General features: G+C 45.6%; 4 protein-coding genes across 4 annotated transcripts in view; 2 read left to right on the forward strand and 2 right to left on the reverse strand.

Annotated features, from left to right (window-relative positions):
- Positions 1-7456, forward strand: part of mfsd2ab (MFSD2 lysolipid transporter A, lysophospholipid b) — a 29540-nt gene extending 22084 nt beyond the window's left edge. Inside the window, exons 10-14 of the mRNA XM_088931805.1 lie at positions 2028-2111; positions 2742-2854; positions 3065-3208; positions 4029-4205; positions 5056-7456. Of these exons, the coding sequence (XP_088787931.1) occupies positions 2028-2111; positions 2742-2854; positions 3065-3208; positions 4029-4205; positions 5056-5110 (573 nt within the window). The 3' untranslated portion in view covers positions 5111-7456. The remainder of the gene's footprint in view (positions 1-2027; positions 2112-2741; positions 2855-3064; positions 3209-4028; positions 4206-5055) is intronic.
- Positions 7457-8129: 673 nt separating this feature from the next.
- LOC148820396 (zona pellucida sperm-binding protein 3-like) lies at positions 8130-10519 on the reverse strand. The gene is made up of 8 exons (XM_088932427.1): positions 10286-10519; positions 9920-10035; positions 9722-9828; positions 9220-9394; positions 9024-9138; positions 8657-8751; positions 8517-8590; positions 8130-8293 (listed from the first exon to the last, which is right to left on the reverse strand). The coding sequence occupies exons 1-8, from the start codon at positions 10517-10519 to the stop codon at positions 8130-8132; spliced, it is 1080 nt and encodes a 359-aa protein (XP_088788553.1).
- Positions 10520-11765: 1246 nt separating this feature from the next.
- Positions 11766-15249, forward strand: LOC148820397 (uncharacterized). Its single transcript, XM_088933040.1, has 8 exons — positions 11766-12559; positions 12774-12889; positions 13014-13114; positions 13695-13869; positions 14079-14196; positions 14283-14368; positions 14526-14614; positions 14697-15249. Exons 1-8 carry the CDS (start codon positions 11825-11827, stop codon positions 15188-15190), a joined length of 1914 nt encoding a protein of 637 aa, XP_088789166.1. The 5' UTR covers positions 11766-11824; the 3' UTR covers positions 15191-15249.
- Positions 15250-18627: 3378 nt separating this feature from the next.
- On the reverse strand, positions 18628-23061 carry LOC148820398 (CD276 antigen-like). The gene is made up of 5 exons (XM_088932980.1): positions 23010-23061; positions 21699-21803; positions 20880-21227; positions 20167-20448; positions 18628-19909 (listed from the first exon to the last, which is right to left on the reverse strand). The coding sequence occupies exons 2-5, from the start codon at positions 21766-21768 to the stop codon at positions 19746-19748; spliced, it is 864 nt and encodes a 287-aa protein (XP_088789106.1). The 5' UTR covers positions 21769-21803; positions 23010-23061; the 3' UTR covers positions 18628-19745.
- Between the last annotated feature and the right edge of the window lie 1560 nt (positions 23062-24621).

The following is a 24621-nucleotide window of genomic DNA, read 5'->3' on the forward strand; positions in this document are numbered from 1 at the left end:
GAAGTTGTTAGCTCAGGATGTAAGAAATATCTATTCTGGTGAAGTGAGATAATGACAAAAAAGTATGGTAAACTCAATATTTCTAAAAAAATACGAATGAAGTCTTAATTCATTCTGACTGCATCTTATCAAAATATGTATTGTGCCAAAGAATTAAAAAAAAAAAGTTTTTCCAAATTCATGAATTGCATCGTTTCTACTCCTGCTAAGCCTGTATCTATCTTCTCAGGAATGCTCCATGCTGAATTGTTTTGTACAGAAGGGTATGCAGAAATAACCTTCTGAAAGGCCAAAACCCAGAAGTATCAGCCAAGGCCTGGGAAAATTCCTAGGGTTTCAACAAACAGGCATCTTTTTGTATCCTGTATTGTTACATTTTTCTCATTAAAAGCATTTCAGGCCATGCTGGTATGATGGGTACCAAGGTACAGTGTGTCATAGCTAGGAAAGCACTGCATACCAGAACAAGAATAAATTACATCGTGTGCTCCTGTAAGCATTTTATGCTGGCACTCAATTGATAGTTTCAGGACAAGCTGGAGAGCAGCCCTGGGAGATTTGTGGTCAGACTCTGGCTAGAAACAATTTGATTTTAATCCCCCGCTGAAAGGACGCCCTCTTACACCTCGCCCTCCTTCTGCAGTGCAGTCTGGAGCCCAGCGTCTCTTGGAATGGTTTGGCTAAGTAGGTGGGGCTGTCTGTCGCTTTAATTCATTTTGGAAGCCAAGAGGGGCTGTGAAAGGGTGAAAGGAGGTGCTATTGTTGCTGATGGGAACCTCTAAAAGTAGCGGGGCGCAGGGCAAGGCGGGGGGAGAGAACAGTGGTGGCTTTGTTGGAGCCCCATCGGTCAGCGTGGCCATGGAAACTTCGCTTTGGGGTTTTCTTTTGTTGGGGGGGTGTTGCATCATGCTAGTACTGGATAGGCATGGGGGCAGGGTTCGAGGGGGCCAGGCTTCATGCAAAATAGATCTTTTGGGGTTGTTCAAGTTTGTACAGGGCCAACGTAACGACAGTAGCTTGTTTTTCCAATCCCAGCTGATTCCATCTGGGGGCTGGTGTGGGGTGGAGGGTAGATTTGAGCTCTAGAGAAACTGGAGGGATTTGAGAAGGAAAGCTGTTGCTGCACATTATTACTAAGTTTGTTTCTGATCTGCTTTAAGAACCCAATGGGTGTGTGGCCTTTACAAACCTAGTGCTGAAGAATGGACTTTTTAAGGGAATGGCTAACCTTTATCCATAATGTTAAAAGCAAAGTAGTAGGGGCTGTTAAACTGTCTTTGGAGCCACACCTGTTTTTTTTTTTGTAGGAATGTAGACTGGATTTGCTGGAATTCTTTTTTTTGGGCATTAAATCATTTTGTCTTTTGTTGTGGGGGAACGCTCAAACGGTTTGATTTCTTTTTCTCTAAAGGCTGAGAGTCAGCACACTCCAGAATAACATCTGTTTAAAAAAACTATTTCTCCATGTGTGTGGTTTTGTGTTCCTCTGGAACTTGAACCCCGGAGTGTTAAAAATCCTGGCACAAGATTTAATGTAGAGTTCAGTTTAGTAAGTGTTCAGGCATGTGCTTCAGTGACACCTATTTCGCAGTGCAACTCCCCCTCCAAAGCAAACTTTAATAGCTCTGTGTGCTTGCAAGCCATTTTCCATATGAACAGCCCTTGGCCTTTCTGTGGTCCTTAAAAAGCCCAGTGGCAGGCCAGGGCCTTTGTGACAAGGTCAAAGGTCGCAGAAAGCCCTTGAGTACTCCCTGCTGTTACATAAAGTGCAGAATGCCTCACTGCACATGCCCTGGGTGTCTAACTGATGCTTTTATTCAGAGCAGAGTGCTTTTCTGTCCATTTACACAAGTGGGCATGTTACTGGAGCAATCTGAAGGGTATGATAGCAGTGATCCTTCCTGGGGCTGAACCCATAGCCTTCTAGATATGAGCGCCGAGCCCTGGCCGCTGCCCCTCACGGCTGCCTTGAATGCCGATTCCGGAAAATAAAAGCAGTATCTTTTTTTTAAATTTTATTTTGGCAGCTGTCTGCTACCTTGAGTATTCCGTTCTGGCAGTGGTTCCTGACCAGATTTGGGAAGAAGACCGCTGTGTATGTTGGGATCTCGGTGAGTGCTCTGGTGATGCTGGGGTCAGCTGGTCCCTTTTCCCTTGTACACTAATTGCTATAGGATAATATTGAAGTTGCCGTAGAGTGGGATCACCCATGTCCCTAGAGAAATAAGCTCAGTGGTGCCCCCTCCTGTTCACACCATTGTCTGTTCAGCACAGTTGTATTAGCAGCTACTTGAGCGAACTGCCAGAGAGCGCCTCAGTTCAGCACTGGCTAATGGTGCACTGGTTCCCTCTAGTGGTTGATCTCTGCTTTGCAGCAGGGGACAGCATAGGTGTAGCTGAGCAGCTGTTCCCATTGGAGGCACCTGCAGTAAAATGAGCTGCCCTCACATTCTAGAGGTACGATCGCTACAGCAATCTGACGAGAAGGTTCCCACCGAAGGCTGGTGTGTAGACTGTGGGCATGGACTTATTTTGCTACAGTTGGTCAGCTTTTTTGAGATGGCCCTCACTTTAGTGTGGTTGGACAATGCAGCAGCTATACCGTAATGCCAAATAGCAAAATGATACCAAGCGTCACACGGAAGACGGCCGGCGAAGGTCTCGCGTCCCGGCCAGAGCACGCGTGTGTCCTGCTGTGCCAGGGGCCTCTGAGTGACTGCTGTCTCTCCCGATTCCTGCAGTGGGTGGTTCCCTTCATGATCCTCATCGTCTCCATTAAGAGCAATCTGATCGTGGCCTACGTGGTGTCTGTTGCTGCTGGCATCAGTGTGGCTGCCGCCTTCCTCCTGCCCTGGTGAGTAACTTTGTGAAACCCACACCTACTGCCCTGCGAGTTGAAACTCTTGGTCACAATTCAAATGCCTTTTTATGCAGTGCACATCCGTATGTCCTTCACACTTGGAGCATAAGAATTCACAACCTTTTTCATTAACTAGCAAGGACGTGTGGTACGGACTCATCAAGAGCCGGTCTGCATCTAATGGGTCATCTCTGTCCCTGGCAGGTCCATGCTTCCAGATGTAGTGGACGATTTCAAGGTGAAAAATCCCGACTCCCGGGGCTACGAGGCTATTTTTTACTCCTTCTACGTCTTCTTCACCAAATTTGCCTCCGGCGTGTCCCTGGGAATCTCCACGCTGAGTCTCGAGTGAGTGCAGCCGAATCTCCCGACCTGCGTACCAGCTTCACGTCCGCTTGGCGGCTCCTCTGACCTTCCAACTCTGGGTTCCGCTTCTGCACTGCGGCGCAAGCCTCTGTTGGAAGCTGATGAGTTTGAAAGGCCAGACTCCTGTTGCAGCGCAGTTGATTCGGAACCCAGGAAAAATCATGCTGAAGAGGTACAGCCTCTTCAGTCCATCGGGTTTGCCTGGTGTGACAAGGCCGGATCCGACTCCTTCTGTTCAGTTTAGTGGAAAGCACACTCTGTCTGCAACGTTACCGGTGTTCATGAGCTAAACCAGTGCTTCCCAGCTCTGGCCTTCAGTGTCCAGAATCCCACAGGTTTTCTAAAGCCATGGAGAAAAGCTAAAGAGGTTCAGATGGGACCTCAGTTGGACCAGTTTAACACTGCTTGCAGATGAGGAGCTGCTCTGTGTTCGAGAGCTGGGAATGTCTGGGCTTGATTGATGAGGTTAACATTTAATGCCTAAGCCAGGATCTCTTTGAAATAAACTCTTTGAGCTCAATTTTACCTATTGATGCATTCTTAAAAGATCTTAAAAGAAGCTCTAGCTACTGCTTTGTCTTTTGTTTTACCACGTTCTAAATTTGGGATTGGCCCAATAGCTCATTACAAAATGGGATGAATGAACTTGAAAGCGTCTGCTCTGTGTTTGCGGGTCATAAGCGCTTGGCCCTGCGCTGTATCTGTATTAAACAGTATGCAAGTGGATCAATCCTGCAGTTACATGTGAAACTTGACTATCGCTGTTGTGACCTCACGGTTGTTTTCATTCTCACTGCTGTAGCTTTGCTGGATACCTGACGAGAGGCTGCACACAGCCGGAGGCCGTGAATTTAACCCTCCGGATGCTGATCTCGCCGGCGCCCATCGTGCTGATCATCCTGGGCCTGATCATCTTCAAGCTGTACCCCATCGACGAGGAGACGCGCCAGGGCAACCGCAAGCTGCTGCAGGAGCTGCGGTGAGGGGAACCGCCGCCAGATCGCAACGCGATGTCTCGTCCGGGTTTTACACGCCCCTGACCGGCCTGCCCTGCCGCGATGCGACTGAAGGGCCGTGGGGCTGTCGGGGCAGTGCAGCAGCACAAGGGGTTTCATGCACGCCATCACGGCGCTCGTCCGGGTCTGGAGTTTGGAGGCGTGACCCGTGTGTTTTCCAAATGGACGGCCCTGTCCGTGGAGGAAACCGAAACCCCTGTTGCCTGGTCAAGGAGCGAGCCGGGATTGAACCCCCTGCTTGAACGTTTCAAGCGATGACCCTTCCTGCTTGGGCCCTGGGGCTCTCCAGGGTCTGATGTGAGGGTTACTTCCCTTCTCACTCCTCAGGCTCCGAGTCTCTCTCCCTGATTCAGGAACGCTGGTCAGGCCTGCCCTTGCTCTCTGGAGCATGATCAGGCATTACGTGTTGACAGCAGGACTTGGCGGTTTCTTCAAGTTCCTGTGGTTTGGACTTTTACCCCAGATCTAGCCCAGTGGAAACATGGAAATTGTGTACATTTAAACTAGAGCAGGGGGTCGTAATAAACTCAATCCGGGGGGGCCTAGTGTCTCCTGATTTTTGTTGCACCTGGTCCAGTTACACAGCTGAGGGTAATAACTGAGGGCTTTTATTGGTACCTATGCCTGTAATAGAGTGAATGTTCTAATTCAATCAAATGTAAAAGTATTCAAGAAGAATCCTGTACATACGTCTAATGTATAAGTAATTTGGTTAATTGTTTAATGGACAACTGAGATTGGAACCAAGGCTAGAAGGGACAGTTCTGCACTAGGGGGTCTAACGAAGTCTTCTTGTGCTTCTTGCCCCCACAGGGAAAGTGAGCAGGACTCGGAGACAGACTCACACGAGATGGGAAGCACAGTGTAATGGCAGCTCAGCCAGCACGGGGACACCTAGGACGTTGCACGGGATGATGGTGGAGGCGATGGGTCTGTCCCGGCTGGGCGGCGAGAGTTTAGCTACGAAACGGAGGAGGGGGGTGGGGGGGGGGAGAGAAAAACACTTCTGGCCAGCACTGCTGCTTAAAGCCCAGCTCGGGAAAAGAGCAGAACGGAACCTGCCGAGGCCTGGGCCTGCATCACACATGGGCATCTGCAGCTCGGAAATCTGAGCGACACTGCCTACGGAATGGAGGTTAATTGTGTATTTCTCGTCTTGTCTGTGTTCGTTTCCTTGTAGTGTGGGTGGGCAAGTTGAAAGATGAGTGACCCGTTCTAACCTGCCAAACAAGCAAGGCAACTGCAATCAAATAAACACAAAGTCTGAGTCTTGCAGGCAGGGTAAATGCTTTTGGTGAGAGCAGAACTAACCAGCAATTTTATATAAATATATGACAAACTGTGGGAGCAAGAAACTTTATGTACAATATTTGCACAGTACTATTCAATGCTTAAGAAACCTTAGCCTCAGGTTTATGACAATGATTGGCCACTGTCCTGCTGCTGCATTTCCAGCATCTGGTTACTGCCAAGTGCATTACGATAAACATGTTTATGCAGCTGGATGTTTCAGTTTTGGGTTAATATTGACCTTGACTAACTATAGATCGTTTCCCTTTCTTGGGAATTGCTTGAAGCACTTATAAGTGAATGGTTTAGAGTGGGGTGTAAGTCCTAAAAGTTGGAAGATGTGAAAAGAGGAAGGCAGGAGGCCGAGTGAAGTATTTATTGAACTGAAACCTGTCGAGTTGGAACAATTTGTGCAAGTAGGACCTGCTTGCTCCTACTTTTATAAAAATGTTACATAGGCTTCCTTGTATTTATTATTTATGCATGATGCACAGGCTTCTCCAACTGCTCTCTGAAAGCTGTGGGTGGGAGTGCCACTTGTAAAATTTCTATGGAGCCCCTGTTGCTGCGTTAATGGCACTTTTGATCTTTGCTGGAACCAATATTCCCTGAAAAGACTGCATGTTCAGAGCACATTGTATCCAGCCCTTGGCAGTATTGTTTACGGAGAAGGTTTACGCAAATCTTAACTTCCATGTCTGCTGCCATGAGCCCTTTCTTACTTCTTGACAAAGAATTGAGAAATAAGTTGGAAGAATGTGAGGAAAAAAGGTAAAACAAAAAGTGGGAGAACTCTAATATTTATTTTGCAGTTTTGGAGAAGAAAATTACTGTAAGTTGGTGGGACAGGAGAGGGCTATAATTGTCTTGTGTAAATGGTAACTGCATACAGGGATGGATTGTTACTAGTAGTAACTGTGGAGAGCCTAATGAAGTGGTAGCTGCTGGCCGTTTCACAAATAGAAGAGATTTCATATCTTTGAAAGGTATGGAAATTAGAAACTTCATATATATTATATTACAGCTTCATATGTTATACATATGTTTATGCCTTTGAAGAAGGCAACATTTTGTAGAAACACGCAGTATATGGACTGTTATGGAGAAGACGACCTCAGCCCACACTGGCTTGTCTTTAAGCAGGAGGGGAACTGCTTTGACTCTTCCCTGTCTGTAATACTCTACTCTTCAGTGACAAACACCAGGCTCTTTTGCATAAGAACACAGTCTTACAACCAACAGCAGGACAACTCTGCTTTAAACCTGTAGGTGCTTAAAAAGGAGTGCAACATCATTTTACATTTCACCAAAGACACTAGGCTGAATTTATTTTAAACTCATTGAGGTTAACAGTTTAAGGTGTACGTCAGGAGTTCTCCAGCCCAGGTCTAGAGGCGTTGCAGGTGAGTGGGTTTTATACATGCCCTTTAAATCATCTGGTGCTAAATCTTGAACCATTTAAACTGGTATGGTGTTCCGTTCAGTATTGGTTCCCTTCATTGGAGTATGTAATTGAACGATTACTGCAACAAGTGCTCCTAGTCTTTGCTTAAGTGGTTTAAGGTGAAATAATTGGAGTGGGGCACTCCAGGACCAGGGCTGGAGATCCCTACAGCAGAATTCAAGACCAAATTGATAAAACAGGAGCTTTGAATGGATAGAAGCTTTTAAACACCAAGAACTACAGTCTGCAATGGTAGCAATGAATTGTTCTAAACTGTCCCTCAACTTGTTTTTCCAGCTGCTAGGCACTGCTTTGTTTTTTTGTGGGGGTGGGAGGGAAAGGAGGAGAGATAGCTTTTGAAGACAGAGGTCATTACTGTACCCCTTCTTATTGTACATAGTGTAAATACTTGCTCAGCTGGTGTGGTTATGATGTTGTTTAACATGAAGACTAATTTTGTAATTAAATTAATTCTATCCAGGAGATGTTTTTGTTTGATTGACAAGTCTTCTTATAATAAAGGGTACAGTTATGGAAGATAAACCAAGTAGTAAGCAGAATTTATGGCTGAAGCTAAATCCACAATAGTGGTAGGTGGAAGTAAAGCCCTCCTAGGAAATACTCCGATGTATGCTGGTGCAATAATGCAAGTCAAGTCAATACTAACAGATGCCCCTTAAACATGAAAGAGTGCAGTATTGAGCCTTTTCACAAGAAGTTCAAAGATTTTATTTTCCACAGTGATGGTACAGTTTCCATGTGTGGATTAAATTCTTGTTCTGAAGACTCAGGCTTATCCATCTCCTAGGTGGAGCATAAGTGGCACAAGCCCTCAGCAGCATTAAGGATGCAGGGTAATTCCTTACTTTGGGAATCTTGACCCTGGGCCCTTGACAGAGCCAGGTGTGGCTGAGCCAATCCCTAAGTGCAACTCTGCATAACATGAAGGCATGAGTGAAGCTCTTCCCCTTTTCACTGATGTGATCTGAGGGCCAAGGTGTTATCTTCTGAAACAGGGGGGAAAAAAAAAAAAAAAGTTCTGAAGTTACAGTTCAAGCGTTTATTCTGAAAAATGAAGCAGCTCAGTTAAACCCTGAAATAGCTCAAGCCCAGCCCTAGAAAGACGCACAAGGCAATAATGCCAATACCACTCTCAGGATTCCGGGTCTACAGCCTCCCATTGGTCACTGGCCTCTTCTTCCCAGCGGTCCTGCTCCTCCCCAGTCAGCCAGCTTAGGTGTTCCCGATGGAGAGGTGTGGCAGTGCCCTTCACAGCTTCAATAGGAACCATCTTACTGGTAATTGTTCTATGGTCATCTGGAAAATGAAAGAAAAGTCAAGGGTAATTTCATCTACTGGGTAGCTATTTCCATGGAAGAGCCTTAGAGACCACTTATTTGAGAAATGCAACAGGACCACTCCCGCCAAGTTCTGCACCACCTTTCCAACCACAGATTAAAGCGACTCCCTTGTTACCCACACTGTTAGGGCAACTGGCCTGTTTTACAAGGTATGCATTTCCTGCTTGCTGGCGACTGACCTTTGCCCCGACCTCCAGAGCACACTGCATCACAGCACCTGCACACATCGTGGTCGCCATACAGCTCCTCCCACCTGCAGAAAGAGTGCAGTTATCAAGGGGCTCCAAACTAAAAGCAAATACAGATTTTAGAAACTCACCTTTGCTTCCTTCCATTGTAGGTGCAGGATTTAGTGCCTGGTGTTGCAGCATCATTGGCTACAGCCATAGTGCAGTGCATATAAAGCTCGGTCATCTGAAAATGCACAGAGGGAGAAGATGGGGTGAATAAGAGGAAAATAAAACCAATACCCTTTGCATATAGATTCAGGAAGTGACAGTGACTAAAGTAATGTGGCCAAACATTCACAGATGCATAACCCACTTCCTGCCAGCAGGTGGCAGAAGTACATTGGAATGAACACTGGTCTCCAGAAAGGTTCCGGGTAGACCTTGCGTGGAGAAAGGAATACTGCTGGGAATGGAGGGGGTCTTGGTTACTCTCATCTGGGCCTAAGCTCAAGCTACCTTGTCAGCCTTTCTGTTAAAGGTGAAGGCATCAACGTTGAAGCGGAGAACATCCTTCCTCTTGCTGGGGAGGAACCTGGACCGGCAGCCTGACAGCTTGCTGTCCACCATGCAGCTAAGGAGCACAGAAGCAACACTGTTACGGCACACATGCACACCACAGCCCACTCCTGCTCCCCCCTCCCATGACCATTACCCCAGGTTGTCGATCACAGTGAATCTGGGCTCGGCCTGCTGGTCTGGAGAGTTGGTTGCGTAACAGGAGTGGATGAAGAGCCTTTGTCCTTCCGCGACGAGAGGAGCCGCCGCCTGGAAGTACACGGGCTGGCCCAGGAGGTAGGTGTTCCTGGAGGAGAGTCTGTCCCAGCGAGCTGGAGCAGGGAGCAAAGACACCATCTGTGGAGGATTACGTCTGAATCTCCCATCTCTACCAAGCCAGGATTCTCTCAAGTAGCCTTGTCACTCCGTTCTCCTCGCCGATAGCTGGCGTGTAGCAAGCATACTGGCACACTATGGCCGAATCTCCTCCACCACCTGGTGGATGGAGGAGGAGGAGAAGAGTCCCCATTAGCTGTAAAATGCTTTTACCAGGACAGCACTACAGAAGTGTAAGGATTATGATGCATCCTTTGTGGTTGTGGATTAGAATCCCTCCTCCACATGGTCAACGGGTCACTAAATGCCAAGAGACTTCTTACCATCGGTGGTGGTGGTGAGGACAAAGCTGTGGTTGTTCTGCAGATGCCTGAAGTAGGACCGCCGAGGCCACACCGGATGGTAGCCAACCTTGTAAGCCCGCTGGTATCTGCGGGACAGAGACAGTCAGCAGGGAAAGGGCTCGTGGGCTCACTACCGAATATGGGACCAGGCTGGCCTTGCACAGGTCAGCCACTTACCGGTTGTAGTGGCACTGGATCGGCACCGTGAAGGGGAACGATCGGTGGACCTGCCCCTCGGCCGCAGAAGGCACATACCGCAGAACGTTGGAGTACACTAGCTGCCCTTTGACAATCTGGGTGGGGAAATAATAAACTGAACTCCACCCAGGTCATGGGTACACAACCCCCGCCCTGGCCAGAACCCAAAGGGTTTCCCATACTTCTGTAATTAATCAGATGAAGACCACACACTGGGCACATTTTTATGCCAGTGTCCCCTCAATTAAATTCGGAGCGGAGGTAGAAGTAAGCGAATTAAGAATGCGGGGCTGCAGAACAGGCGCGGTGCACCGACCCTCGCTAACCCGCCGCTGGGACGCTTACCGACGGGGTGTTCCCACACTCGTGGAGCCCGTAGTTAAAGACGATGTAGTGGCGGGAGGCGGAGTTGCTCTTACAGCCCGACCCCAGTGTCAGCTCCTCAGCTCCGCACCTGAAACCGAACAGGTTCTTCCGAACCCGGATGTGCATTTTATACTTTCGGCACCACACCCGGACGTTGCTGCCCGCCCGGGGCCGTGGGGGCGCCGGTCCGGGGAGAGATTGTGGAGGAAACATGATCTCCTGAATGGACTCCGGTACAGGTAGATTTCCTGGGGCTGGTTTCAGCTTCGCCTTAGCCAGGTCAGGGCTGGGTAGATGAACAGCCACGGGCACAGGACGGTCAGAAGGTGGACGCGTTAATCGCGGTGTTTTGGCCCCTGATAGAACATCTTGCTTCGAGTCGTTATTTTGCCGGTAGCTAATCTCGTCCGAAACAACGTTTAGCGGATCGCTTGCCAGCTCTACTCCTACCACAGAAACCAACCATATAACCGAAAAGCAAGAAAAGACGCCCCATAACCCCATTTCACTTTAAATTAAGAAAAACAAACTAGAATGAGTTGAATTTGAACACCTCATCAAATAGAAAATCTCACCTAAAGAAAGTTGTGCTTCTTGAGCATTTATATAGCACAGCGAATTAGCAATGTTGGTGATTGTCTCTAATTAACGATATAGGGCAGACCCAATATTCATTACAGCGTGCAAATGTTTTCATTAATCGGGTAATCTATTCCTAAATGTGAGGTGAAACATGCGTGTTCAGCGCCGTGGCTTTCAGCAGAGAAAATACAAACTGCAGGACCCCTCTCCGCCGTTCTGTTAACAGACGTTCCAATGCGAACGCAGAGATCTCGTGTTCTTGAACATCAAGTTCACATTTTTCAGGAAAGAAAGTAATTAAAAAACAGCAATATTATATTCAGAGCAGTTAAACGTGTCACACGGCTAGAGCTCATGTGAACTTTTTTCGAAGTAGTCATTAAAATGTAAAGTAAAGGATGGGCCAGGCTAAATGAAAATTGCAATCCCCCCGCAAATCTCACATTCGATTTAAGGACTTAATGAGGCAGAAAACTTTAACAGAGAGTTGATGAATGCAATATACTATTGGCTTTATAATTTGGAAAGGCAGGTGGTTTGATCTGTAGTTTTAATCCGACAAAGGGATTCACATCTGGTAACATACAGCTTGGTTTTCAAAAAAGAGGCAATTAAAATACGCTCCAAAGAAGTTTTTCAAAAGCTGTTGCTTCTTATTGCACAGTTTTCAGAGGGTTTATATATAACGTGCCGCTATGGAGCTGCTGAACCATTACCGCCGTTCATTCAAGATTCTCAGTGCCGTAAATCACACATTAAAAACCCTGCTGCGACCTCGTTCATTTCTATCTCTGATGCTTTGGCAGATGTTTGTGTGTGAACTCGATTAAACATGGCTGTGTTCTATAAAGTTACTTTTGAGAGGCTTGGGGCTCCTACGGCAACAGTACTGCACGAGGCAATTAATTGTCTTCGTGAGTCTCTCACGTCACACTGATGAGTGCATTTCCACACCTGAGACATTGCAGAAGGCGCGTGAGAACGCAGCTTCTCCAAGCTCCACGCGCGATTGAGCGGCTTATAACAAGCTCCTCGGGAGCGAAGTGGAGTATTAGGTTTTTGGACTTCATGACCCTTTTTCGACTTGCTACAAGACAACTCGCTGTCGTCTCCCCGTGTTCCACGATGAACCTTATTCTTTGGGCCTGTATTGTAGGATTGGTACGTTCAACTAGTATTGCTGGGAGGTCTGAATTCAACGATGACTCGCCGAGCGATCAAGGCTTCTCCGGAGATGTGTCGTCGGAAATGTCGGCAGACGCCGATCTACAGAGTAGCTTTAAAGAAAGATCAGGCGCCGTGAGGCGGCTGTCCAAAAACAGGCTCCCCATCCCCCGGTTTGGTCTGGCTTTCTCTAGCCCGCCTTCCCTTCAGGCGCTCAGACCCGTGCCCGGCGACGTCTCCAACGCGACTCTGCCGCCTGCTATCCGCCAGCTCCTCGTCCCTCACACCCCGCCACCCACATCTCCGCCGGCCGGCCCTCTCCCGGATGTCTCCGTCCACTGCACGGAAACGGAGCTGAGCGTCAGGGTCAAGAAAGCCTTCTACGGTTTCGGGGCTTCTTCTGATCAGCTCCTGCTGGGACCGAGCTGTAGGAGCAACGGCGCACACCATCCCTCGGGCGATCTGCTCTTCACCTACCCGCTGGTGAACTGCGGCAGCAAACGCTTCGTAAGGATCTCCGCGCTTCTATTTAGCCCGTCGCGGGGTGGGGAGGGATGCATATGACGCGGTAGAATTAAGCCCTACTGAAACGGTTCGCTGATATAAAAGCATGGCGGTTGCGCGGGACGCCGCCAGCATGTTGAACTGGATGGCTTCTTAGTGTCGGAGTTCTCGCTGCTCTGAAAAGGGGGGGGTTCTTTTTTTTTTAATCGTTTTAAAGATGCCTCCGGGATACCTGATCTACAAGATGATCCTTCGCTACCAGCCCAAAAGCAGCAACAGCCCCATTCGAAGAGCTCATCTGGTGAATGTTGACATAGAGTGCCGTTATAAGAGGTGAGCTGCTGGTGCATAGTGGGTGTATTTTGGGTGGATGAAGTGGGGGGGGGTAGGAAGAGAGAAATCCTTTTCAGGGTACTTCCAACAGGCTGTTTTGAAGAGAGCCCAATGTCTTCTACAGGTATCATCATGTCTACCAGCTTGCAGTGCGCCCTACCTGGCATCCTGCTCCAGTGAAGATCCTGCAGAGCCGGGCAGGATATGAGATAAGATCCATGAACGGTAAGCCTTTTACAGGGCATCCGTTGCCGGTGTAGAGAAACTGGTCTTCCACAGTTAAGGGATGTAGATGTGAGTTCTCTCTATGTTGTAGGGGAGACCCCTGCTGGTGAGGAAGTCAGTCAGCCTGTCAAGTTAATTTGGGTTATTCTTCAGTATTTAATCTCCCCTCCCCCACACCAAATGTGAGATTCCTCCCCATTATAAGTTTATAGGGCAGCCTGTCAAACCCAACTGCAGTGCTTTTTGAGCACATGGTAGGAATCCAGGAGCTGTGAGGCGTTACAGCCATAATGAGCACTGGGTCACCCTGCTTTGTGTAGTGGCAGTATACACTTGGCATCCAGTTCTGTAGCCTTTCCTGCTTCTCGCACCTCTGCCAGGTTAGTCTTAGTCCTGTAGTGTTGCTTCTCTTGCTCTCAACTACTGAATACTGAGCAAGACATTACAACTCCTTCAGGGCCTGAGGAATTCATGAGACTTCAGTTCTCTAGCCCCAGTGTCCTCATCTCTGATGCATGACTGTACCCGTTTGCCCTTGACGGATCTCTTCCCTGAGTTAGTGCTCTTAAACTTGTTCCAGCTGCCTGGACAGCAGGTGCTCCATCCAACGTGTACAGTCTGGGGCAAGTGGTGAACTTCCAGGTGGTCGGGCTCCATATTTCTGCAGGGGAAAAGATTTATATTGAATCCTGTGTTGCAACCATGTCCGAGGATCCCAACTCCAGTCCTAGATACATGGTCATTGATAACTATGGGTAAGCTTACCAACATAACCTCTTGAGCTTTAATGTTTTTTTTAATCCAAATTGCTTTTAAAATATTTCAAATCAAGAGGCCTTTTAAAATAAAGGCACCAATGTCCGAAGCTAGTTATGTCATTTTCAGTCCAAAGTAAATCTAAATAGGCCTATAGATCACTTTTGTAAAACATGCGGTCCTTAACTTAAACATCTTTCTACTGTAGATGCATGGTAGACAGCAAAACTGAAGATAGTGGCTCCAAATTTATATCGCCAAGAACTGACGATACCATAAACTTCTCCATTGATGCTTTTCAGTTCAGCTCAAAACCAACATCTGAGGTGTGTATTGCCCATCAACTCGTGTTCACAGGAGATCCTGTAGCAAGCTCCAGTTTACCAGTCTCTCCCCCCTTTTCCCCCCCCAGATCTATCTTCATTGCAAGCTGTTTATTGCCACGGGTGGTGCCAGCAATATTGCCAAATCCTGCACCTACAACAGCCAAGAGAAAAGGTAACTCGGAGACTTTCTAAGTGGAGAAGGTATTTACCTCAATGCGCTTTGCACTAGTAGAGGGACAATCTTTGCCAATTTCAAAATGGCAATCCAAAGTTCATATCTTATCCCTTTTTTGGAGTCTGCAGTCCTGCTAAACATCCTTCCCCTTTAGGTGGAAGGGAATTGAACCTGGTAACGATCCCCTCTGTGCTTGCTGTGATTCCACATGCCTTGCTCCAGGTACCATATCTAAGTCAGTTGGTAAGTGGCTCTTTTTAGCTCCTCTCACTTTCCCACAGGAGTCTCTGGAACTCCATCCTCCAACACTTTCTTTGCACTCCAGGTCTTGAGACCAGCGGCCCATTGCTAGTCACTGACCAAGCCTCCCCAGCTACGACGGCCGTGCCGAAGAAAGAAGAAACTGCTGCCGCCGCTCTCGAGACGGAAGAGTCCCAGCCATTGTGGGATGACACGGGAGCCATCTGGTTTGAGGCAAAAGCAGATGCTCAGCCTGGCCCAAGGCAGAAGAGTGCCGCACCCAGTCCTCAGAGCGGTGACCTTGAGGAGCTGTGGGATGAGGAGCTGGCGGGAGAAATGGGGGATTCTCCCTTTGTTGCAGAGGAGGAGCCCGAGTCTGAGGGTGTGAAATGGGAGGAGCAAGGGGCTGAACGCTCTGATGGTGGACTTGAAGGTTATGGTGACCTTGATCCCATGCGGCGTCCTTCTGCTGAACTGGAGAGTGGCTCTCCAGACTTGAGTATGGCCAACGGTATGGAGGGAATCTCCCTGCTGGAAACTGGAATGTGGCAGAAGGGCTCCTGGCAAGAGCATGCTTAATCGCTTGGGGTGTGGGTACTGTGGATTAGGTCCATCTGTTCCTGAATCTGCTAAATAAACTGTCCTAGTTACCACAATTTGTCCTCATTTGTCTTTGTATGCTTGATTGTAAGTCCTGAGGAACACCACCTCTGCTTGTTCCATTTGATCACTTTAATTTCTTCCTTGGCTATTAGGGGACATAGCCTCTTGGGAAGGGGGGGGGATCATATGTGGCAATGCCTTGGCTTAAAGGGCTATTTCAACCACTGAGGGAGTGTAGACTCACTAGGTCACTTTAAAGAACTAAATGCAGTCGGTGTACTTACTGGAGTTTAACCTGTGGTTCACACTGGTCTAAAGGAGTGTGCTAACTTAATGCCCATATCTACAGATGTGAAAGGTGTTCTGCAACCCATTATGAAAACCTGAACCTACAGTAACTGCTGCTGCTCTTCTACTGCTTTCTGAAGAATAGAAGTGACAGATGTTGGCTTCATAGGGTTTAAGCAAGTTAGTAGTGGGCTAAGCGCAATACTGCATCACATTACAATACTCCTGACTAGGGTGGGGGGGGAAAATGGTCTCAATTTAAGCATCCATTGTTTGTAAGATCATTTTAAAATTGTCTTCTAGTCACCCTTATTAATAAAAGCTGGTTTGTAAATGTTTAAATGACCCCATTAATGGAGTTTAGTAGCAGCTGTGTGATCGCTAATGTATTTGAGTACTGTAACTTTTCTAGTGGAAAGGGGCTGCAATTAAGGAAATGCATATTTAGATGAAGTTTAAGTCTTGGATGTTCTGTCACGGCTTGGTTTCCAATGGAATAGGTTTGTCTTGTTACTGTGAGGGGCCTCTATTTGTGGTTCATGGGGGGGGGGGAAATATTGGGCAACTGGACATATGGAGTGTAAATTAGTTGGGCAAATGTAAGGGTATGTTACAGCAAAAACAGATGAAGTGCAACGTAGTCTATACATAAAACTGAGATGGAGATGTTTATCTGTTTACAGGATCTCCATATCCAAATCTATATCATTCATCAGTCTTTGAATTGATACCAGTGGAAATGACAGCCTCTATAATACATGCCCTCAAATTCAAGCTCGCAGCTGCTGGTTATTTGATGCTCAATTGTAAATTGAGTCACGGTAGTAGTTTCGTATCCTTATCTGGTATATTTAAGGATAAATTCAGTTCTTAAATTAAAAACTAACATTAAATTGGTGGGGACATTGTTATATATAAACATGAGGTAGACTATATATTCATGTGGCCTATATACCAGATATTATAGGAACAAGTAATAGGTTTATTCCATGCTGAAAAAAAGAAGAAAGAGAACACAACGTTTCGGCCGTGGAGCCTTCTTCAGGTGTTCTTTCTTCTTTTTTTCAGCATGGAATAAACCTATTACTTGTTCCTTTGCAGCCTACGCATGCTGATGCAGCTACCCACCTGAACTACTACCAGATATTATATATTAATGTACTGACCAGATTTATCGGAATGATCTGTTTCAGAGCCCTCTGCAGTGCTGATTACAGCAATGCTGGGCCCTCGGTGCCTTTCTAAGTACAAATTCAGCTGGGCTCCAACTTTGCACATTTTTTTCCTTTGAAATTGAGCTCGGAGCTGGAGGTGATTTCCAGATGGCACCATATCGAGAAGACCGTAACTTGCGCGTGCAGCTGAGTGTTAAACCCGAAAGTCCATTACAATCGGCCCCCGCTTGTTTCAAACAACACAATTGAGCTCTTGACAATAAGTCCTGACAAGTATTTAGGAGTGGGGCCCCCCGGTATTATGGATGGAAACTGCCTGGAGGACAGAATCACTGTTCACTTCCTGTTTGTTTTTTTTACAGCAGCCTAACTGAATGGGGTAAAAGTCTCTAAATGATCATGGATGAGTAGCTACTTCTGACTTGTTGCCGTTTATTCCAGTCTGCAGGAAGGCGCAGTGTTCCCATGGTAACGCAGGAGCTTGGCACTACTACTGTTTCTATGTGGAAGGGAAGGCCTATTTACATAGGGCTGTCGCTAAAGCAGAACGTTATCGGATTACATTCCTGTGAAGGAGTGGGGAAAACGGCAGTACTGCCATATTTGGTAAAGGAAACCTGATCATGTTCTGTATTTCCAAAGCCACTGAAATGTTTTCCTACGTTGTTAGGCAAGTATTGTTGTGGTGGCACTATACAAAGGCACTTTTGCTGGCTGTACTTGCATCAGCTATAATGTGGTACATCAAAATAAGGTGTATTATGATTGAGCTGTGCAGTAGGTGAAACCACTTAAATATTTAAAGGGGTTAAAATGCAGTGCACTACAAATTACAAATAGTTACAGTGTATATGCAGTATATATTGTAAAGAGGGACTGCACTGTTAAGTAATGGAACTGATTAAAAATAATTTTCTGAGTACTGACTTTTAAGACTCCACAAAGAAAACCACGCAGTACTGTTTTTTTTGTCATTGTGGTTCCGATAAATCAAGTCATGATTTCTTTATTGCAATAAAGAAAGGACAGACTAAGTTAATGGATTAACCTGGTCTTTCACTCACTTTTTGAAAGAGCAACAGGCTTTTATTCTTGAAGATGAGCAGCATGTCCGAACTAAAACCTATATTTTCATGATTGGACAGTAACAGTTTGTTGCCTTATGAGGTGTAAACAAGGTCAGAGCCTCAGACAGTTAGCTCAGGTCTGCCTTGGGCAATTAACCAAGACACCTGTTCCCTTCTTGTTCCTAAAGCTGCACATAAGATACACGAATGACATCATTTTTCAAGAGATCTTGAAAGTGTGCAAAAGAATAAAATGATTGTTAAAGACTTCATTGGTAACTCATAACAAGGTACAGGCTCCTTCAGTCTTCAGAAATACCTCCACAGTTAAGGGTGGGTTACAAAATGCAAAAGGTGTACTTGCTCATAGGGCTGAGCCAAGCCACGTGCTACCATTGTGCGCAGAACTTTTAGTTCCAGACCAGGGACTGGGGGAGCACCCATCCTTGAAAGCCAGATTCTAGATGTTGAACAGACACCTTTCAATTAGCAGGAGCAAGAGACCAAAAAGTGATTTGACGTCTTAAAATGAACCCATCGTTAAGAGCTAAGTAGAAACCTCAGGCCTTCCCTGCTCTACAGAATGAGATCATCCAGGAGTGTCTATTCCTGATCCCAGAGGCCCCAGCTCCAGCACAGCTTCTCACTACATCCTCAGTATCTAATGACCTGCGACACACGGACTGAGAGATTCTGAATTAAAAACATCTAATGACCTAAAAGGAGTCAATTTGTCTGCAAAAGTGACAACGGTTCAGAGCTCATCAATAGATTTTTCATTGTGAATTCCTCTTTCTGAGGAAACAAATACAAACACATGTCAGAAAAGGTAGAATGCTTTATTTAAAAAAGTAGAATCTTTTAGTAACATCTCTCTCTGAAATATAAATAGCTGTGTGTTGAAAATTATTTGCTTAAAATAATAAAGTTTACATGCCAAGCACCATTTCTTACAAAATTCCTTCACAAACACATTGGAATCTAGAAAATTGTATTGTTTTGGTTGCATTTTAGCTTTACATAAGTATAAAATACAGAAAAAAAATAAGAAAAGCCAAATTAACACTTTAGTAGTTATTAGCTTATTCCATGGCCATGTGACTTGTTACATGCTCCTACAACGCTTTGTATAAAGAACTGGCTCCAGTGCTGAATTTTAAACAAGACTTTCACAGACCTTCCACTTGCAATTCAGAATAGTTTCCATTACCAAATTTTGGGCTTCCGTAAATGTGCCCCTCATTGACTTTCCCCTCTGAAATAGAAGAACTGAATTTCTACACTTTACCATGATTCTTCAGAGACGCTTTTCCAACTGATCCATTATCTCCACATATTTTTATATAGACAACACTGTCAAGTTTTTATTTATCTATTTTATTTTTTTTACGTTACGTACTTCCATTCAACGGTCTTGAAATACTAGACTTTTTACTTTAAGAATTAAATATATTTTGATGAATTTAAAGAGATCCTTAAATTAAAGCCCCAGGAATCTCTGTGAAGTGCCGATGTGAGAGGCTAACCTAACCTTGCACCTTCTACAAAACTGGTGAAGAGAGTTCCAGCTCCCCTTGACAATTAATAGCAATGAACTAAAGTAATTTAATACATTTGCAAAAAAAAACATTTATATCTCTTTGGTCTTCCATCAATATTCTCACCTATTACTTAAAAGTGGCAGTAGAAAAATAATCTCCAAAACCAGTCATTATTAAGTAACAAGTCCGGCTTTTTTGTTCCCTTCTATACTGAGGTTTAAAAGATTATGCAAGATTTCAGGGTACTCTCGGAGCACTGAGGCACATTGTTCAAGGAAACACATGCCAGTCTTCACCAAGTCACAGATCACTTCTCCTCAAAAAGAGAAAGCTCCGGTTTCTTCCTCACTGGCCTGAAGAGATCAACACTTCCAGAACGGTGTATATTTCTCCTCTCCGTCACAGCACGATAGTGGCCTTTGCTTCTTGGCACCGTTTCTCAGTTCCAAGATAAGCCACCTCACACGCCCTCACTTGCACCTCGGCACGGTTGCAGATTCTTCAGAATTGTCTTTGGGGTTTTCAAGCACACCAGCAAAGCTCCAGCAAACACAGTCAGCACCAGCAGCGCACCAACCACGACGAGAGGCCACCTGCATCTCTGCTCACCAGTTGGACGTTCTCCTGAAACCAGGACACACAGATCTCATATTAAAGGAAGGACGAGAGGGTTATGTACATTAATGGAAATTCATTAGCATGCAATAAAAAAAATCCATATTGTTTTCGTTTTCAGTTCATTGGAATATTTTTATCTCCTATCCATTTGTATTTTCCGACAGGCTTGTCACAGAACTACAGAGAAGGTATTAAATTTCACAGAACCTTTGCTGTATGACGCAATTCTTTTGACGAAACCATCAAAGACATTGTTTTGTTACCTGGAACTAGGCTGAACTCCCTGCTGATTTCCTGATTCAGAGCATCGTTCCGCAGGATGAAGAGGACAGAGGAGTTGGCCCTTCTATCTCCTGCTAGGGTACTGGAAACCCTGAAGAGTCCATCGGCATTCTGTTGGTAGTTTGTGACTGCCTGCTTGGAGACATCGTTTCCCTTTTCATCTACCCACTGAACTGTGGCACAAGGGTAGCCCAGTGATTCCAACGAGAGCTCTACAGCCAAACAGGTCACTTTGATCTCCAGACGGGGTTCAGTGTAGAAAGCTGAGGATAATATGAAATACACAGAACTGTGGTGACCTGATAAATTACCCGAATGCTTGATTTTGTGATGAGCAGTCAAATAGTTGTATCTTGTGAGTTAACATTATAGATTGACTGTTGATTACAAAAAAGGTTTTATTTGTCCTAATTTCCAGGCTTTCCTGGGAAAATGAACCACAATAAACCACCTCCTCTGCAACCAAAACCACAGGGCTTCAGTTTGGTTTCAAACACATTTACATTTAAAAACATGTCTGAAGTCCATGACGTGTCCAAAGCAAAGCAATATCAGTATGAGGTCCTGGGAGTCTGAGGAAAGGCAGCTCCTTTAAATCTACTCAGTCTGAAGATCTCTAAAGGTCTCTGGTGTGAAAAGGTACTTTGTTCCCCACAGGATATTGAATCGACAAAAATTGCAAAAATCTCCATACCTGCAAAATGCAGGGCAAAGGTTCTCCTCTGGCTCCCCATCAGAGAGCTGACAGAGCAGGTGTAGTCCCCCGCGTCCCCTGGCCCCACGCCCTGCAGCCTGAGGGAGGCGTTGCCTTTCTCCAGCTCCGCGGGGTACAGGCTGGTCCGGTTGGCGTAGCGCGGACTCTGCCTGCCCAGCTGGTCCTGCCCGTAGTAGAAGCTGTGGACCACCTCATGTCCTCGCTGCCACGTAATCACGGTCTTGCCCACGTCTAGAGCTCCTTCCACGGTGAAGCTGCACTCCAGCACCATGTGTCGTCCATGGATCGCCACCTGCGGCGTGGTAGGAACCCGGACTTCAAACTCGGCTGGAGAGAAGGAAAGGAGACACTGTGAGGAGGGGAGAGGATCTCCTTACACATACAAAAACATGAGAGGGTCACACAGACTGCACTGGTTCTCGGAATGACTATAGGGCCACTTATCTTGCTTTGGGCTGCTACTACAGAGGCTAAATCAGCAAAGACGGTAAAAATGAATAGTGCTAGGGCACCACTGTATTGTATGAAACATTAAAAAAAATGTAAAAAGCATGATCACTTTCGAAAGGGACTTCTCATGAACACATGTGCAGGACAGTTCCCTGCCAGGCTGCATCAGGAGTGCACGGTCCTGCCTTATTTCGAGGACAGACTCACTCCAAGTTGCTCAACACAAGGAACATTAACACCCAGTAGAGCATCACAGGTAGGAAGACCTGGGCCGCTGTCGTTTCTCCCGAATGACCAGTTAAAATGCCCCTTGGAAACTCCTCCTGCAAGGAAAGTAGGAACACGTACCTGAAAAGGATCCCGAGAGGAGCAGGAGGAATAGGCAGCAAACGCATGTGCTCACAGGCCTCAGGGTCATAGCAGAGGGGTGTGTACCTATTTTAAAACAATATCCTGTGGAGTCCAGAAAATAAGGGGATGAGAAAACTCACAAACTCTTCTGTTAAATAATATTACTTTTTGCGTGGGCACCGAGAAAATGTTTTAAACATGAGATAGCGAAATATTGGTTAGAACTACAGACAGTACGAAACAATTGTAAGCAAGTTACTCTCTGTATTGTACTAATGCTATAAGGCCACAACTGTTGTGGACTTTCTGCACAACATCTGAAATTGCCACACGGAACTCTCCGCGTACAGCCTGCTGAAATTACGGCATTGCGTCATGAACCAGGTGGAGACACACTTCACTACAGGTCCCAAGTCCCCTTTTTCCGATGTTAGTATACTAAAGAAAATATGCTGACCAGATAGATATTAAGCACTAATAACATTTTAATGAAGGCTAATTGAAGACTGTATTTTAGTGATGCCTTGAACATATCCCAGTGTCACCTAACAGTCACTTTAAGGACAGTTTACTCCGAGTACGTAAGACAGGCGGTTTCAGAGAAAACAAAATGACATGGGCTAAATCTGAAATTAATTTCAGCAAAAACATCACTTTCCTTGGTCGATTCTAATTTTTTAAAGCTTTGTGATAAGTACTAAGTTTAACCGAGTTTTAAAGGAGCCTTAGCCAACATTTAGTTCTCATATCTGTACTTATAGCCTTATGAAATCCGGGAGTTCTCGGAAGAGACAGTTCGACACAATCGGATAATCTGAGTTAATTATAAACATAGAAAAGTCTTCCTAAGAGGTAAAAATCGATGTAGGTGATATTTTTAACCCGAGTGCAAAAAGAAGAGAACACTAGCAGAAAAAAAGCTAAGAATATTTACCATTCATCTCTTAAAGTTTCTATCATCCCTGATGTCGAACAGACCATACACCTGGCAGCCGTGTAGAGCAAAAACACGCACAGAATGTTTTATTTTTTTAACAACAAGTATTAATGAACAAGTTTCATATACTTTTCAATTCATATTACTGTAGTACGCCAGGGATTATATGTAAGTGTTTGACCTGACGTGGTTAAAGACGCTTTAAGTATGACAGATGCTCACGGCTGAAATGTCTGTTCATACATAAATGATCGATAAATATTCCCGACTATAAACGACTGAATCATCTCGACCTCATCTAGGACTCTCACACGACAATATTTCAGATGATAATAAAGATGACCAAAATACATATAAATACATTTGCTTACCCGCTGTCGACAGTGTAAAAAGCAGTTTAGCAGCAGGTCTCGTCTGCCTGAGAGCTCGTCAGTATTCGCACAAGCCTCTGAAGAGAAAGGCTTTTCAAAGCGAGGGGTGGGGTCAAAGTATCGGAGTTACGTGACGTAGTGTCGTTTGACGTAGGTTACAAAGTGTTGTGATATTACTACGTTGCTAAGGATCGTGGTTTTTGTTTGTGGCTATTAAACAACAATGTTGTCCTTTGTTGACTGCCATCATTTTAAGTAACAGCCTTCATTCCTCCTATTAAACAATGAGATAATAGAGAATTGGAATTGTTGTCAAAGTCTTTTTCCTCTAGATCCTTACTGACAAGCTGTCAACAGCAGCAAGGAGCGTCTACAAGTGTCCCCTTAGAATGTCAAGGTATCGGTAAGAAGAAGCTGAACTGAACTACAGTCACAGCTTTGAGACCTACCTAACGTTGAAACACCCTTCCATGAAAGTCATGTTGTTATAGATAGGAACAAGTAAAGGTTTATTCCATAGTGAAAACAGAAGAAAATAAACACAACGTTTCAGCGGTGGAGCCTTCTTCGGTTATGTCATAGATGTACTGTATATGTACTCACACACATATAAATATACACACACACATTGTGATAACGTCGGATGTAATAGGAATCTGCCTGAGCAACAGCAGAGCGCTTGTTGTTTTCTGTGCGGTGTGTAGTCGTCTGCCAATGTTCCGTTCTCTAGGAAAGGCGAGAATCCTTTCGTGGATCCGAGTAGATGTTTGTGTCGCCGGTGAGGGGAAAGACGCTCGATTCTACGATGAGCCCCGTCTGTGGGAGCGTGGGGATCTGTAAAGCGCAGCTTTGATGAGCCTCCGGTGTGATAGTTGCGCATTCCCACGCACCGCGGAGTGGGGCGCGCAGTGGGAGGTGGGGTCCACTGTCACAATATACTGTATATGTTGTAACGCATACGGCCACCATTGCACTGCCCTTCCCTGTGAATAGCTGGGACCGCAGTCGCCGGGCTGAGGGGAGATTTCCCTTTGGCTCAAGTGGCTGGGTCCCTTTTGAGGGAGGCCCGGGTTCGAGTCCCCGACGTGGGGGGCCGACCTGAGGCGGCAGCAGCGAGGGCGCACACCCACGTGAACCCGAGAGTATTACAATATAATTTACATATATATTTGTTACATGTTTTCGATTTCATTATACATATCTGTAACAAAGTGACTTGAAGAAAGGTCGAATTACCTTTAGGTTCCCGTTAGGTAAGGCGTACTGAAACAGCAAAACTGTGGTAAAACCTCGGTAAAAACGTAGTAAAAGTGCGAAAATACAAAGGTCAACTCCGAAGAGTCTAGGTAAACATTCAGAGCGCTAACTAAACTTTACTACTTTAAGGATGTGTGCTTACCTGCTCTCTTTTGAACTAACATCCTACAGCACATTTCTCTCCGAAGGCTTTGTTGCAAGCGCCAGGGTGTCTGTGATAAAGAAAGTGATTTTTAAAAAGACATTCTTTCGATAAGGCCACATCCCAGTATGACGTTAAGGTAAAAATATAATGAAACTGTTTCGTTCCACAGATAAATATAGATTAGCATAATCATCTGTGTGTATTTATAGC

This window comes from Atractosteus spatula, chromosome 14, assembly GCF_055471065.1.
Source record: "Atractosteus spatula isolate fAtrSpa1 chromosome 14, fAtrSpa1.hap1, whole genome shotgun sequence".
NCBI classification, from domain to species: Eukaryota; Metazoa; Chordata; class Actinopteri; order Semionotiformes; family Lepisosteidae; genus Atractosteus; species Atractosteus spatula.

Bases quoted from the DNA above. Each gene is read 5' to 3' on its own strand.
- LOC148820398 (XM_088932980.1), bottom strand. From the start codon at position 21,768: ATGACCCTGAGGCCTGTGAGCACATGCGTTTGCTGCCTATTCCTCCTG. The intron at 21,228-21,698 runs GTACGTGTTCCT...CCTTCTCTCCAG, and splicing joins CCTCTCGGGATCCTTTTCAG to CCGAGTTTGAAGTCCGGGTT. The intron at 19,910-20,166 runs GTAACAAAACAA...TCCTGGTTTCAG, and splicing joins GGAGTTCAGCCTAGTTCCAG to GAGAACGTCCAACTGGTGAG.
- LOC148820397 (XM_088933040.1), top strand. From the start codon at position 11,825: ATGAGTGCATTTCCACACCTGAGACATTGCAGAAGGCGCGTGAGAACG. The intron at 13,870-14,078 runs GTAAGCTTACCA...TTTCTACTGTAG, and splicing joins ATGGTCATTGATAACTATGG to ATGCATGGTAGACAGCAAAA. The intron at 14,369-14,525 runs GTAACTCGGAGA...CTTCCCCTTTAG, and splicing joins TACAACAGCCAAGAGAAAAG to GTGGAAGGGAATTGAACCTG.
- LOC148820396 (XM_088932427.1), bottom strand. From the start codon at position 10,519: ATGTTTCCTCCACAATCTCTCCCCGGACCGGCGCCCCCACGGCCCCGG. The intron at 8,752-9,023 runs GTAGCTTGAGCT...GTGCATTTTCAG, and splicing joins TTAACAGAAAGGCTGACAAG to ATGACCGAGCTTTATATGCA. The intron at 8,294-8,516 runs GTCAGTCGCCAG...TTCATTTTCCAG, and splicing joins CTCTGGAGGTCGGGGCAAAG to ATGACCATAGAACAATTACC.